This window comes from Pseudophryne corroboree, chromosome 10 (genome assembly GCF_028390025.1).
Source record: "Pseudophryne corroboree isolate aPseCor3 chromosome 10, aPseCor3.hap2, whole genome shotgun sequence".
Lineage (NCBI taxonomy): Eukaryota > Metazoa > Chordata > Amphibia > Anura > Myobatrachidae > Pseudophryne > Pseudophryne corroboree.
Window position 1 is genome coordinate 3,998,331 of NC_086453.1, and position 15,481 is coordinate 4,013,811.

General features: G+C 51.5%; 2 protein-coding genes across 5 annotated transcripts in view; both read left to right on the plus strand.

Moving 5' to 3' along the window:
- Positions 1 to 15,481, plus strand: part of ERMAP (erythroblast membrane associated protein (Scianna blood group)) — a 633,995-nt gene that overhangs the window by 23,891 nt on the left and 594,623 nt on the right. The gene's annotated exons all lie outside the window — the stretch shown is intronic.
- PHC2 (polyhomeotic homolog 2) overlaps positions 1 to 15,481 on the plus strand; it is a 213,943-nt gene that overhangs the window by 9,802 nt on the left and 188,660 nt on the right. For all 3 annotated transcript variants that reach the window (XM_063942027.1, XM_063942026.1, XM_063942028.1), the window contains exon 3: positions 11,538 to 11,688. In XM_063942027.1, the coding sequence (XP_063798097.1) occupies positions 11,578 to 11,688 (111 nt within the window). In that variant the 5' untranslated portion in view covers positions 11,538 to 11,577. The remainder of the gene's footprint in view (positions 1 to 11,537; positions 11,689 to 15,481) is intronic.

Consider the following 15,481-nt stretch of genomic DNA (forward strand, 5'->3'; position numbering starts at 1 on the left):
TCACACCTGATGTCATGCAGCCAGTACCGCTGTATTATTACACTGTATAGCACCATTCCTGTCCTGTGACACCGGGAACGCGTCACCTCACACCTGATGTCATGCAGCCAGTACCGCTGTATTATTACACTGTATAGCACCATTCCTGTCCTGTGACACCGGGAACGCGTCACCTCACACCTGATGTCATGCAGCCAGTACCGCTGTATTATTACACTGTATAGCACCATTCCTGTCCTGTGACACCGGGAACGCGTCACCTCACACCTGATGTCATGCAGCCAGTACCGCTGTATTATTACACTGTATAGCACCATTCCTGTCCTGTGACACCGGGAACACGTCACCTCACACCTGATGTCATGCAGCCAGTACCGCTGTATTATTACACTGTATAGCACCATTCCTGTCCTGTGACATCGGGAACACGTCACCTCACACCTGATGTCATGCAGCCAGTACCGCTGTATTATTAAACTGTATAGCACCATTCCTGTCCTGTGACACCGGGAACGCGTCACCTCACACCTGATGTCATGCAGCCAGTACCGCTGTATTATTACACTGTATAGCACCATTCCTGTCCTGTGACACCGGGAACACGTCACCTCACACCTGATGTCATGCAGCCAGTACCGCTGTATTATTACACTGTATAGCACCATTCCTGTCCTGTGACACCGGGAACGCGTCACCTCACACCTGATGTCATGCAGCCAGTACCGCTGTATTATTACACTGTATAGCACCATTCCTGTCCTGTGACACCGGGAACGCGTCACCTCACACCTGATGTCATGCAGCCAGTACCGCTGTATTATTACACTGTATAGCACCATTCCTGTCCTGTGACACCGGGAACACGTCACCTCACACCTGATGTCATGCAGCCAGTACCGCTGTATTATTACACTGTATAGCACCATTCCTGTCATGTGACACCGGGAACACGTCACCTCACACCTGATGTCATGCAGCCAGTACCGCTGTATTATTACACTGTATAGCACCATTCCTGTCCTGTGACACCGGGAACACGTCACCTCACACCTGATGTCATGCAGCCAGTACCGCTGTATTATTACACTGTATAGCACCATTCCTGTCATGTGACACCGGGAACACGTCACCTCACACCTGATGTCATGCAGCCAGTACCGCTGTATTATTACACTGTATAGCACCATTCCTGTCCTGTGACACCGGGAACGCGTCACCTCACACCTGATGTCATGCAGCCAGTACCGCTGTATTATTACACTGTATAGCACCATTCCTGTCCTGTGACACCGGGAACGCGTCACCTCACACCTGATGTCATGCAGCCAGTACCGCTGTATTATTACACTGTATAGCACCATTCCTGTCCTGTGACACCGGGAACGCGTCACCTCACACCTGATGTCATGCAGCCAGTACCGCTGTATTATTACACTGTATAGCACCATTCCTGTCCTGTGACACCGGGAACACGTCACCTCACACCTGATGTCATGCAGCCAGTACCGCTGTATTATTACACTGTATAGCACCATTCCTGTCCTGTGACACCGGGAACACGTCACCTCACACCTGATGTCATGCAGCCAGTACCGCTGTATTATTACACTGTATAGCACCATTCCTGTCATGTGACACCGGGAACACGTCACCTCACACCTGATGTCATGCAGCCAGTACCGCTGTATTATTACACTGTATAGCACCATTCCTGTCCTGTGACACCGGGAACGCGTCACCTCACACCTGATGTCATGCAGCCAGTACCGCTGTATTATTACACTGTATAGCACCATTCCTGTCCTGTGACACCGGGAACGCGTCACCTCACACCTGATGTCATGCAGCCAGTACCGCTGTATTATTACACTGTATAGCACCATTCCTGTCATGTGACACCGGGAACGCGTCACCTCACACCTGATGTCATGCAGCCAGTACCGCTGTATTATTACACTGTATAGCACCATTCCTGTCCTGTGACACCGGGAACGCGTCACCTCACACCTGATGTCATGCAGCCAGTACCGCTGTATTATTACACTGTATAGCACCATTCCTGTCCTGTGACACCGGGAACGCGTCACCTCACACCTGATGTCATGCAGCCAGTACCGCTGTATTATTACACTGTATAGCACCATTCCTGTCCTGTGACACCGGGAACACGTCACCTCACACCTGATGTCATGCAGCCAGTACCGCTGTATTATTACACTGTATAGCACCATTCCTGTCCTGTGACACCGGGAACGCGTCACCTCACACCTGATGTCATGCAGCCAGTACCGCTGTATTATTACACTGTATAGCACCATTCCTGTCCTGTGACACCGGGAACGCGTCACCTCACACCTGATGTCATGCAGCCAGTACCGCTGTATTATTACACTGTATAGCACCATTCCTGTCCTGTGACACCGGGAACACGTCACCTCACACCTGATGTCATGCAGCCAGTACCGCTGTATTATTACACTGTATAGCACCATTCCTGTCCTGTGACACCGGGAACACGTCACCTCACACCTGATGTCATGCAGCCAGTACCGCTGTATTATTACACTGTATAGCACCATTCCTGTCATGTGACACCGGGAACACGTCACCTCACACCTGATGTCATGCAGCCAGTACCGCTGTATTATTACACTGTATAGCACCATTCCTGTCCTGTGACACCGGGAACGCGTCACCTCACACCTGATGTCATGCAGCCAGTACCGCTGTATTATTACACTGTATAGCACCATTCCTGTCCTGTGACACCGGGAACGCGTCACCTCACACCTGATGTCATGCAGCCAGTACCGCTGTATTATTACACTGTATAGCACCATTCCTGTCCTGTGACACCGGGAACGCGTCACCTCACACCTGATGTCATGCAGCCAGTACCGCTGTATTATTACACTGTATAGCACCATTCCTGTCCTGTGACACCGGGAACACGTCACCTCACACCTGATGTCATGCAGCCCGTACCGCTGTATTATTACACTGTATAGCACCATTCCTGTCCTGTGACACCGGGAACGCGTCACCTCACACCTGATGTCATGCAGCCAGTACCGCTGTATTATTACACTGTATAGCACTATTCCTGTCCTGTGACACCGGGAACGCGTCACCTCACACCTGATGTCATGCAGCCAGTACCGCTGTATTATTACACTGTATAGCACCATTCCTGTCCTGTGACACCGGGAACACGTCACCTCACACCTGATGTCATGCAGCCAGTACCGCTGTATTATTACACTGTATAGCACCATTCCTGTCCTGTGACACCGGGAACACGTCACCTCACACCTGATGTCATGCAGCCAGTACCGCTGTATTATTACACTGTATAGCACCATTCCTGTCATGTGACACTGGGAACACGTCACCTCACACCTGATGTCATGCAGCCAGTACCGCTGTATTATTACACTGTATAGCACCATTCCTGTCCTGTGACACCGGGAACGCGTCACCTCACACCTGATGTCATGCAGCCAGTACCGCTGTATTATTACACTGTATAGCACCATTCCTGTCCTGTGACACCGGAAACGCGTCACCTCACACCTGATGTCATGCAGCCAGTACCGCTGTATTATTACACTGTATAGCACCATTCCTGTCCTGTGACACCGGGAACGCGTCACCTCACACCTGATGTCATGCAGCCAGTACCGCTGTATTATTACACTGTATAGCACCATTCCTGTCCTGTGACACCGGGAACACGTCACCTCACACCTGATGTCATGCAGCCAGTACCGCTGTATTATTACACTGTATAGCACCATTCCTGTCCTGTAACACCGGGAACACGTCACCTCACACCTGATGTCATGCAGCCAGTACCGCTGTATTATTACACTGTATAGCACCATTCCTGTCCTGTGACACCGGGAACGCGTCACCTCACACCTGATGTCATGCAGCCAGTACCGCTGTATTATTACACTGTATAGCACCATTCCTGTCCTGTGACACCAGGAACGCGTCACCTCACACCTGATGTCATGCAGCCAGTACCGCTGTATTATTACACTGTATAGCACCATTCCTGTCCTGTGACACCAGGAACACGTCACCTCACACCTGATGTCATGCAGCCAGTACCGCTGTATTATTACACAGTATAGCACCATTCCTGTCCTGTGACACCGGGAACACGTCACCTCACACCTGATGTCATGCAGCCAGTACTGCTGTATTATTACACTGTATAGCACCATTCCTGTCCTGTGACACCGGGAACGCGTCACCTCACACCTGATGTCATGCAGCCAGTACCGCTGTATTATTACACTGTATAGCACCATTCCTGTCCTGTTACACCAGGAACGTGTCACCTCACACCTGATGTCATGCAGCCAGTACCGCTGTATTATTACACTGTATAGCACCATTCCTGTCCTGTGACACCGGGAACGTGTCACCTCACACCTGATGTCATGCAGCCAGTACCGCTGTATTATTACACTGTATAGCACCATTCCTGTCCTGTGACACCGGGAACACGTCACCTCACACCTGATGTCATGCAGCCCGTACCGCTGTATTATTACACTGTATAGCACCATTCCTGTCCTGTGACACCGGGAACGCGTCACCTCACACCTGATGTCATGCAGCCAGTACCGCTGTATTATTACACTGTATAGCACCATTCCTGTCCTGTGACACCGGGAACGCGTCACCTCACACCTGATGTCATGCAGCCAGTACCGCTGTATTATTACACTGTATAGCACCATTCCTGTCCTGTGACACCGGGAACGCGTCACCTCACACCTGATGTCATGCAGCCAGTACCACTGTATTATTACACTGTATAGCACCATTCCTGTCCTGTGACACCGGGAACGCGTCACCTCACACCTGATGTCATGCAGCCAGTACCGCTGTATTATTACACTGTATAGCACCATTCCTGTCCTGTGACACCGGGAACGCGTCACCTCACACCTGATGTCATGCAGCCAGTACCGCTGTATTATTACACTGTATAGCACCATTCCTGTCCTGTGACACCGGGAACGCGTCACCTCACACCTGATGTCATGCAGCCAGTACCGCTGTATTATTACACTGTATAGCACCATTCCTGTCCTGTGACACCGGGAACACGTCACCTCACACCTGATGTCATGCAGCCAGTACCGCTGTATTATTACACTGTATAGCACCATTCCTGTCCTGTGACACCGGGAACGCGTCACCTCACACCTGATGTCATGCAGCCAGTACCGCTGTATTATTACACTGTATAGCACCATTCCTGTCCTGTGACACCGGGAACGCGTCACCTCACACCTGATGTCATGCAGCCAGTACCGCTATATTATTACACTGTATAGCACCATTCCTGTCCTGTGACACCGGGAACACGTCACCTCACACCTGATGTCATGCAGCCAGTACCGCTGTATTATTACACTGTATAGCACCATTCCTGTAACACCGGGAACACGTCACCTCACACCTGATGTCATGCAGCCAGTACCGCTGTATTATTACACTGTATAGCACCATTCCTGTCCTGTGACACCGGGAACGCGTCACCTCACACCTGATGTCATGCAGCCAGTACCGCTGTATTATTACACTGTATAGCACCATTCCTGTCCTGTGACACCAGGAACGCGTCACCTCACACCTGATGTCATGCAGCCAGTACCGCTGTATTATTACACTGTATAGCACCATTCCTGTCCTGTGACACCGGGAACACGTCACCTCACACCTGATGTCATGCAGCCAGTACCGCTGTATTATTACACTGTATAGCACCATTCCTGTCCTGTGACACCGGGAATGCGTCACCTCACACCTGATGTCATGCAGCCAGTACCGCTGTATTATTACACTGTATAGCACCATTCCTGTCCTGTGACACCGGGAACGATGTCACCTCACACCTGATGTCATGCAGCCAGTACCGCTGTATTATTACACTGTATAGCACCATTCCTGTCCTGTGACACCAGGAACGCGTCACCTCACACCTGATGTCATGCAGCCAGTACCGCTGTATTATTACACTGTATAGCACCATTCCTGTCCTGTGACACCGGGAACACGTCACCTCACACCTGATGTCATGCAGCCAGTACCGCTGTATTATTACACTGTATAGCACCATTCCTGTCCTGTGACACCGGGAACGCGTCACCTCACACCTGATGTCATGCAGCCAGTACCGCTGTATTATTACACTGTATAGCACCATTCCTGTCCTGTGACACCGGGAACGCGTCACCTCACACCTGATGTCATGCAGCCAGTACCGCTGTATTATTACACTGTATAGCACCATTCCTGTCCTGTGACACCGGGAACGCGTCACCTCACACCTGATGTCATGCAGCCAGTACCGCTGTATTATTACTCTGTATAGCACCATTCCTGTCCTGTGACACCGGGAACGCGTCACCTCACACCTGATGTCATGCAGCCAGTACCGCTGTATTATTACACTGTATAGCACCATTCCTGTCCTGTGACATCGGGAACACGTCACCTCACACCTGATGTCATGCAGCCAGTACCGCTGTATTATTACACTGTATAGCACCATTCCTGTCCTGTGACACCGGGAACACATCACCTCACACCTGATGTCATGCAGCCAGTACCGCTGTATTATTACACTGTATAGCACCATTCCTGTCCTGTGACACCGGGAACACGTCACCTCACACCTGATGTCATGCAGCCAGTACCGCTGTATTATTACACTGTATAGCACCATTCCTGTCCAGTAACACCGAGAACGCGTCACCTCACACCTGATGTCATGCAGCCAGTACCGCTGTATTATTACACTGTATAGCACCATTCCTGTCCTGTGACACCGGGAACACGTCACCTCACACCTGATGTCATGCAGCCAGTACCGCTGTATTATTACACTGTATAGCACCATTCCTGTCCTGTAACACCGGGAACGCGTCACCTCACACCTGATGGCATGCAGCCAGTACCGCTGTATTATTACACTGTATAGCACCATTTCTGTCCTGTAACACCGGGAACGTGTCACCTCACACCTGATGTCATGCAGCCAGTACCACTGTATTATTACACTGTATAGCACCATTCCTGTCCTGTGACACCAGGAACGCGTCACCTCACACCTGATGTCATGCAGCCAGTACCGCTGTATTATTACACTGTATAGCACCATTCCTGTCCTGTGACACCGGGAACACGTCACCTCACACCTGATGTCATGCAGCCAGTACCGCTGTATTATTACACTGTATAGCACCATTCCTGTCCTGTGACACCGGGAACGCGTCACCTCACACCTGATGTCATGCAGCCAGTACCGCTGTATTATTACACTGTATAGCACCATTTCTGTCCTGTAACACCGGGAACGTATCACCTCACACCTGATGTCATGCAGCCAGTACCGCTGTATTATTACACTGTATAGCACCATTCCTGTCCTGTGACACCGGGAACACGTCACCTCACACCTGATGTCATGCAGCCAGTACCGCTGTATTATTACACTGTATAACACCATTCCTGTCCTGTGACACCGGGAACACGTCACCTCACACCTGATGTCATTCAGCCAGTACCGCTGTATTATTACACTGTATAGCACCATTCCTGTCCTGTGACACCGGGAACGCGTCACCTCACACCTGATGTCATGCAGCCAGTACCGCTGTATTATTACACTGTATAGCACCATTCCTGTCCTGTGACACCGGGAACACGTCACCTCACACCTGATGTCATGCAGCCAGTACCGCTGTATTATTACACTGTATAGCACCATTCCTGTCCTGTGACACCGGGAACGCGTCACCTCACACCTGATGTCATGCAGCCAGTACCGCTGTATTATTACACTGTATAGCACCATTCCTGTCCTGTGACACCGGGAACGCGTCACCTCACACCTGATGTCATGCAGCCAGTACCGCTGTATTATTACACTGTATAGCACCATTCCTGTCCTGTGACACCGGGAACGCGTCACCTCACACCTGATGTCATGCAGCCAGTACCGCTGTATTATTACACTGTATAGCACCATTCCTGTCCTGTGACACCGGGAACGCGTCACCTCACACCTGATGTCATGCAGCCAGTACCGCTGTATTATTACACTGTATAGCACCATTCCTGTCCTGTAACACCGGGAACACGTCACCTCACACCTGATGTCATGCAGCCAGTACTGCTGTATTATTACACTGTATAGCACCATTTCTGTCCTGTAACACCGGGAACACATCACCTCACACCTGATGTCATGCAGCCAGTACCGCTGTATTATTACACTGTATAGCACCATTCCTGTCCTGTAACACCGGGAACGTGTCACCTCACACCTGATGTCATGCAGCCAGTACCGCTGTATTATTACACTGTATAGCACCATTCCTGTCCTGTGACACCGGGAACACGTCACCTCACACCTGATGTCATGCAGCCAGTACCGCTGTATTATTACACTATATAGCACCATTCCTGTCCTGTGACACCGGGAACACGTCACCTCACACCTGATGTCATGCAGCCAGTACCGCTGTATTATTACACTGTATAGCACCATTCCTGTCCTGTAACACCGGGAACGCGTCACCTCACACCTGATGTCATGCAGCCAGTACCGCTGTATTATTACACTGTATAGCACCATTCCTGTCCTGTGACACCGGGAACGCGTCACCTCACACCTGATGTCATGCAGCCAATACCGCTGTATTATTACACTGTATAGCACCATTCCTGTCCTGTGACACCGGGAACGTGTCACCTCACACCTGATGTCATGCAGCCAGTACCGCTGTATTCTTGTATTAGGAGTTCGGGGAGTAATTGGAGCAGGATCTCAGGTGAGTGATGTTTCCTGTGTTAGTACATGGCAAGTGGGTGTCTGGTCGCTCCCAGCCTGAGGCTGACACTGAGGGGGGAGGAACTAGCTGGGGTAATTAGCTGTGTAAGAAATGATAATATAATTGCAGCTTCCGTCTCCCCCTCCCCCTGTGCAGGATACCTCAGGCCTGTCTGTCTCTGGGCAGTGCTGCTGTGCAGATGTGTGGCTGGGAGAGCAGCACGCTGGGGCAGTGGACAGTGCTGCTTTACAGGTGTGTGGCTGGGAGAGCAGCACGCTGGGGCAGTGGACAGTGCTGCTGTGCAGATGTGTGGCTGGGAGAGCAGCACGCTAGAGCAGTGGACAGTGCTGCTTTACAGGTGTGTGGCTGGGAGAGCAGCACGCTGGGGCAGTGGACAGTGCTGCTGTGCAGATGTGTGGCTGGGAGAGCAGCACGCTAGAGCAGTGGACAGTGCTGCTTTACAGGTGTGTGGCTGGGAGAGCAGCACGCTGGGGCAGTGGACAGTGCTGCTGTGCAGATGTGTGGCTGGGAGAGCAGCACGCTAGAGCAGTGGACAGTGCTGCTGTACAGGTGTGTGGCTGGGAGAGCAGCACGCTGGGGCAGTGGACAATGCTGCTGTGCAGATGTGTGGCTGGGAGAGCAGCACGCTAGAGCAGTGGACAGTGCTGCTGTGCAGATGTGTGGCTGGGAGAGCAGCACGCTGGGGCAGTGGACAGTGCTGCTGTGTAGATGTGTGGCTGGGAGAGCAGCACGCTAGGGTAGTGGACAGTGCTGCTGTGCAGATGTGTGGCTGGGAGAGCAGCACGCTGGGGCAGTGGACAGTGCTGCTGTGCAGATGTGTGGCTGGGAGAGCAGCACGCTAGGGTAGTAGGCAGTGCTGCTGTGCAGATGTGTGGCTATGAGAGCAGCACGCTAGGGCAGTGGACAGTGCTGCTGTGCAGATGTGTGGTTGGGAGAGCAGCACGCTGGGGCAGTGGACAGTGCTGTTGTGCAGATGTGTGGCTGGGAGAGCAGCACGCTAGGGCAGTGGACAGTGCTGCTGTGCAGATGTGTGGCTATGAGAGCAGCACGCTAGGGCAGTGGACAGTGCTGCTGTGCAGATGTGTGGCTGGGAGAGCAGCACGCTGGGGCAGTGGACAGTGCTGCTGTGCAGATGTGTGGCTGGGAGAGCAGCACGCTGGGGCAGTGGACAGTGCTGCTGTGCAGATGTGTGGCTGGGAGAGCAGCACGCTAGGGCAGTGGACAGTGCTGCTGTGCAGATGTGTGGTTGGGAGAGCAGCATGCTAGGGCAGTGGACAGTGCTGCTTTGCAGATGTGTGGCTGGGAGAGCAGCACGCTAGGGCCGTGGACAGTGCTGCTGTGCAGATGTGTGGTTGGGAGAGCAGCATGCTAGGGCAGTGGACAGTGCTGCTTTGCAGATGTGTGGCTGGGAGAGCAGCACGCTAGGGCAGTGGACAGTGCTGCTGTGCAGATGTGTGGTTGGGAGAGCAGCACGCTGGGGCAGTGGACAGTGCTGCTGTGCAGATGTGTGGCTGGGAGAGCAGCACGCTAGTGCAGTGGACAGTGAGATAGGCATAGATCTGCGCCCATCTGCTCACATGCTGTGGTCCGCCCAGCACAGGACAAGGTCACCCAGCATGTTTGTGGCGCCACCCCGCGATGTGCTCAACCCCTGTCTGCGCTGGTAGGTTGTCTTGCGCCATTTTTTTTATCGGAACGGCTGCGTGTGACGTCACGCAGCCGGCATGAAAATAGTTTAGACCAGACTGCGCTCACAAAACGCAGCGTGGACGCCCCTTCCAGAATATAGATAGGGGCTTCATGCATGGTATACAGTAACGGCCCTTGTTCATACAGAGGTGGGTCTGTATACATGTAGTAGAGCCCCCAGGTGTCAGTGTGCCGGTGGGATATACAGTGCAATGTGCAGCAGAACATGAGACATAAATACATAGCATCGGCCAACCACCAGGATGGGGTGTGGGTGCGTGTACAGACCAGGCTCGCCCGCATTGAGCGATAAGCTCACGTTTCTCAGTTGAACCTCTGGATGGCCCGGAAACCTTCCTAGTCTCCTGGTTTTTCAGTGTCTCTCTGTGAAAATCCGTGTCAAAGTGATTTTTATATGAATAACATCCATACAGGATAATAACACGTCTGTGCGGAAGACTTCGGATTATGAGGAAAGACTTACAAGGCTGGATATGTTTACACTGGAAAAGAGGCGGCTGGGAGGGGACATTATTAATATCTATAAATACATAAAGGGACAATACAAGGATTTATCAGACGATCTGTTTATAAAAAAAAAAAAAACACTACACAGGACACGAGGACACCCCTGAGGTTAGAAGAGAAAATTCCATACCCAACGGAGGAAAGGGTTCTTCACAGTAAGAGCAGTAAGGATTTGGAATTCTCTGCCAGAGAAGGTAGTAATGGTGGACTCAATCAATAAGTTTAAAAATGGATTAGAAAGATTCCTAACTAAAAGAAATATCCAAGGATACAGCATTTAATTAAGATTTAAAAAAAATAAATAAAGATTATTCTAGAGGTTGAACTCGATGGACATCTGTCTTTTTTCAACCTCAACAACTATGTAACTTGTAATATCCGTATAATCGGCAGCGAGGGTCACGTCATTTCTTTCCTCTTTTATTTCCTTCTCTGCAGCTGCTGCTCTTCCCAGTAATTATACCCTGACACAAGGAGCATGGAGAATGAGCCGCCACACTCTGCCCCGGCCACTTCCACAACCGGCAGCCGCCAGACTAACACCCCGCTACCGGTGTACAGCGGAATACCTGACCGGCAGACTGTCCAGGTACTGACTGCCTTACTGGTGCCGCTCTGGCACAAGATGTATCCTCTCACTATAAGGGGGCAATCCAATTGGTGGGGATGTGCGATCCTGGTGTCACCCGGAATTCCCGTGGGGCAAACTCTGTGACGCCGGAGGATCAGCGGTCAGAATGCCATTCCCGCTAATTGTACTGCCCCATCCATCATGTGCTACATATCTGTCCCATCCCTCACCTCTGACGCCAGCAAGATTGTAAGCTCTTGTGGTCCTTACACTTGGGAACACAGGGGGTAATTCAGACCTGATGGCAGCAGCAAATTTGTTAGCAGTTGGGCAAAACCATGTGCACTGCAGGTGGGGCAGATGTAACATGTGCAGAGAGAGTTAGATTCGGGTGGGTTATTTTGTTTCTGTGCAGGGTAAATACTGGCTGCTTTATTTTTTACACTGCAATTTAGATTTCAGTTTGAACACACCCCACCCAAATCTAACTCTCTGCACATGTTACATCTGCCCCCCCCCCCCCCCCCGCAGTGCACATGGTTTTGACAAACTGCTAACAAATTTGCTGCTGCGATCAGATCTGAATTAGGCCCAAATAGTAATAAACCAGACTAGGTAATAGCAGTCAGGCGGAGAGGTTGGAGGGCCCTGCTCACAGGCTCCCAGCCTATAGGGAAATGGGATTGTGATACAAATGGGTAACAGCTACATTTCTCTAACGTCCTAAGTGGATGCTGGGGACTCCGTAAGGACCATGGGGATTAGCGGCTCCGCAGGAGACTGGGCACAACTAAAGAAAGCCTTAGGACTACCTGGTGTGCACTGGCTCCTCCCACCAAGACCCCCCCCCAGACCTCAGTTAGATTCTTGTGCCCGGCTGAGCTGGATGCACACTAGGGGCTCTCCTGAGCTCCTAGAAAGAAAGTATATGTTAGTTTTTTTATTTTACAGTGAGACCTGCTGGCAACAGGCTCACTGCAACGAGGGACTAAGGGGAGAAGAAGCGAACCTACCTGCTTGCAGCTAGCTTGGGCTTCTTAGGCTACTGGACACCATTAGCTCCAGAGGGATCGACCGCAGGACCCGACCTCGATCGTTCGGTCCCGGAGCCGCGCCGCCGGCCCCCTTACAGAGCCAGAAGCAAGAAGTGTTCCGGAAAATCGGCGGCAGAAGACTTCTGTCTTCACCAAGGTAGCGCACAGCACTGCAGCTGTGCGCCATTGCTCCTCATGTACACCTCACACTCCGGTCACTGATGGGTGCAGGGCGCTGGGGGGGGGGCGCCCTGAGGGCAATATATGACACCTTGGCTGGCAAATCTACACCATATATAGTCAGGAAGTTACGTGGAGGCGGAGCAGAGGCCGATAAATGGGATGTCGCCCCCTGTGGGGCCGACACCAGAGTGGATGGATAGGTGGAAGGTATTAACCGACAATGTCAACTCCTTACATAAAAGGCTGGATGACGTAGCAGCTGTGGGACAGCCGGCTTCTCAGCCCGCGCCTGCCCAGGCGTCTCAAAGGCCATCAGGGGCTCAAAAAAGCGCCCGTTACCTCAGATGGCAGACACAGATGTCGACACGGAGTCTGACTCCAGTGTCGACGAGGTTGAGACATATACACAATCCACTAGGAACATCCGTTACATGATCTCGGCAATGAAAAATGTGTTACGCATTTCTGACATGAACCCAAGTACCACATAAAAGGGGTTTTATTTTTGGGGAGAAAAAGCAGCCAGTGTTTTGTTCCCCCATCAGATGAATGAATGAAGAGTGTGAAAGCGTGGGTTCCCCCGATAAGAAACTGGTAATTTCTAAACAGTTACTGATGGCGTACCCTTTCCCGCCAGAGGATAGGTCACGCTGGGAGATATCCCCTAGAGTGGATAAGGCGCTCACACGTTTGTCAAAAAAGGTGGCACTGCCGTCTTAGGATACGGCCACCTTGAAGGAGCCTGCTGATAAAAAGCAGGAGGCTATCCTGTAGTCTGTATTTACACACACTCAGGTTCTATACTGAGACCTGCAATTGCCTCAGCAAAATAGTGCTGCTGCAGCGTGGTCTGATACCCTGTCAGATAATATTAATACCCTAGACAGGGATAATATTTTGCTAACATATAGCATTTTAAAGACGTCGTCTTATATAGGAAGGATGCACAGAGGGATATTTACCGGCTGGCATCCAGAATTAATGCAATGTCCATTCTGCCAGGAGGGTATTAGAAACCCGGCAGTGGACAGGTGATGCTGCCTATAAAAGGCACATGGAGATTCTGCCTTATAAGGGTGAGGAATTGTTTGGGGATGGTCTCTGGGACCTCATATCCACAGCAACAGCTGGGAAGAAAAATTTTTACCTCAGGTTTCCTCACAAAAGCCTAAGAAAGCACTGTATTTTCAGGTACAGTCCTTTCGGCTTCAGAAAAGCAAGCGGGTAAAAGGCGCTTCCTTTCTGCACAGAGACAAGGGAAGAAGGAAAAAGCTGCTCCAGGCAGCCAGTTCCCAGGATCAAAAATCTTCCCTCGCTTCCTCTGAGTCCACCGCATGACGCTGGGGCTCCACAGGTGGAGACAGGTGCGGTGGGGGCGCGTCTCGGGAACTTCAGGGACCAGTGGGCTTGCCCACAGGTGGATCCCTAAGTTCTGCAAGTAGTATCACAGGGATACAGGCTGGAGTTCGAGGCGACTCCCCCTCGCCGTTACCTCACATCAGCCTTGCCTGCTGCCCTCGGAGAAAGGTAGTACTGGCGGCAATTCACAAGTTGTACTTCCAGCAGGTGAAATCAAGGTACCCCTCCTTCAACAAGGCCGGGGTTACTATTCCAAAATGTTGTGGTACCGAAACCAGATGGTTCGGTGAGACCCATTCTAAAATTGAAATCCTTGAACACTTATATACGAAGGTTCAAGTTCAAAATGGAATCGCTCAGGGCGATTATTGCAAGCCTGGAGAATTTCAGGGTATCACTGGACATCAAGGATGCTTACCTGCATGTCCCTATTTACCCTCTTCACCAGGTGTACCTCAAAATTGTGGTACAGGATTGTCATTACCAATTCCAGACGTTGCCGTTGGTCTGTCCCCGGCACCGAGGGTATTTACCAAGGTAATGGCCGAAGTACTTATCCCGTACTTGGACGATCTCCTTATAAGGCGAGGTCCAGGGATCAGTTGTTTGTCGGAGTAGCACTATCTCGGGAAGTGCTACAACAGCACGGCTGGATTCTGAATATTCCAAAGTCGCAGCTGGTTCCTGCGACGCGTCTACTGTTCCTGGGTATGGTTCTGGACACAGAACAGGATAAAAAGGGTTTCTCCCGGAGGAGAAATCCAAGGAGTTGGCGTCTCTAGACGGAGACCTCCTAATACAAATACAGGTGTCGGTGCATCAATGCACGCGAGCCTTGGGAAAGATGGTAGCTTCTTTCGAAGAAATTCCATTCGCCAGGTCCCATGCAAGGATCTTCCAGTGGGATCTGTTGGACAAGTGGTCCGGGTCGCATCTTCAGATGCATCGGCGGATAACCCTGTCTCCAAGGGCCAGGGTGTCGCGGTTGTGGTGGCTGCAGAGTGCTCATCTTCTAGGGGGCCGCAGATTCGGCATACAGGACTGGGTCCTGGTGACCACGGATGCCAGCCTTCAAGGCTGGGGGCCAGTCACACAGGGAAGAAACTTCCAAGGCCTATGGAAAAGTCAGGAGACTTCCCTACACATAAATGTTCTGGAACTATGGGCCATTTACAATGCCCTAAGTCAGGCTAGACCCCTGCTTCAACACCGGCCGGTGCTGATCCAGTCAGACA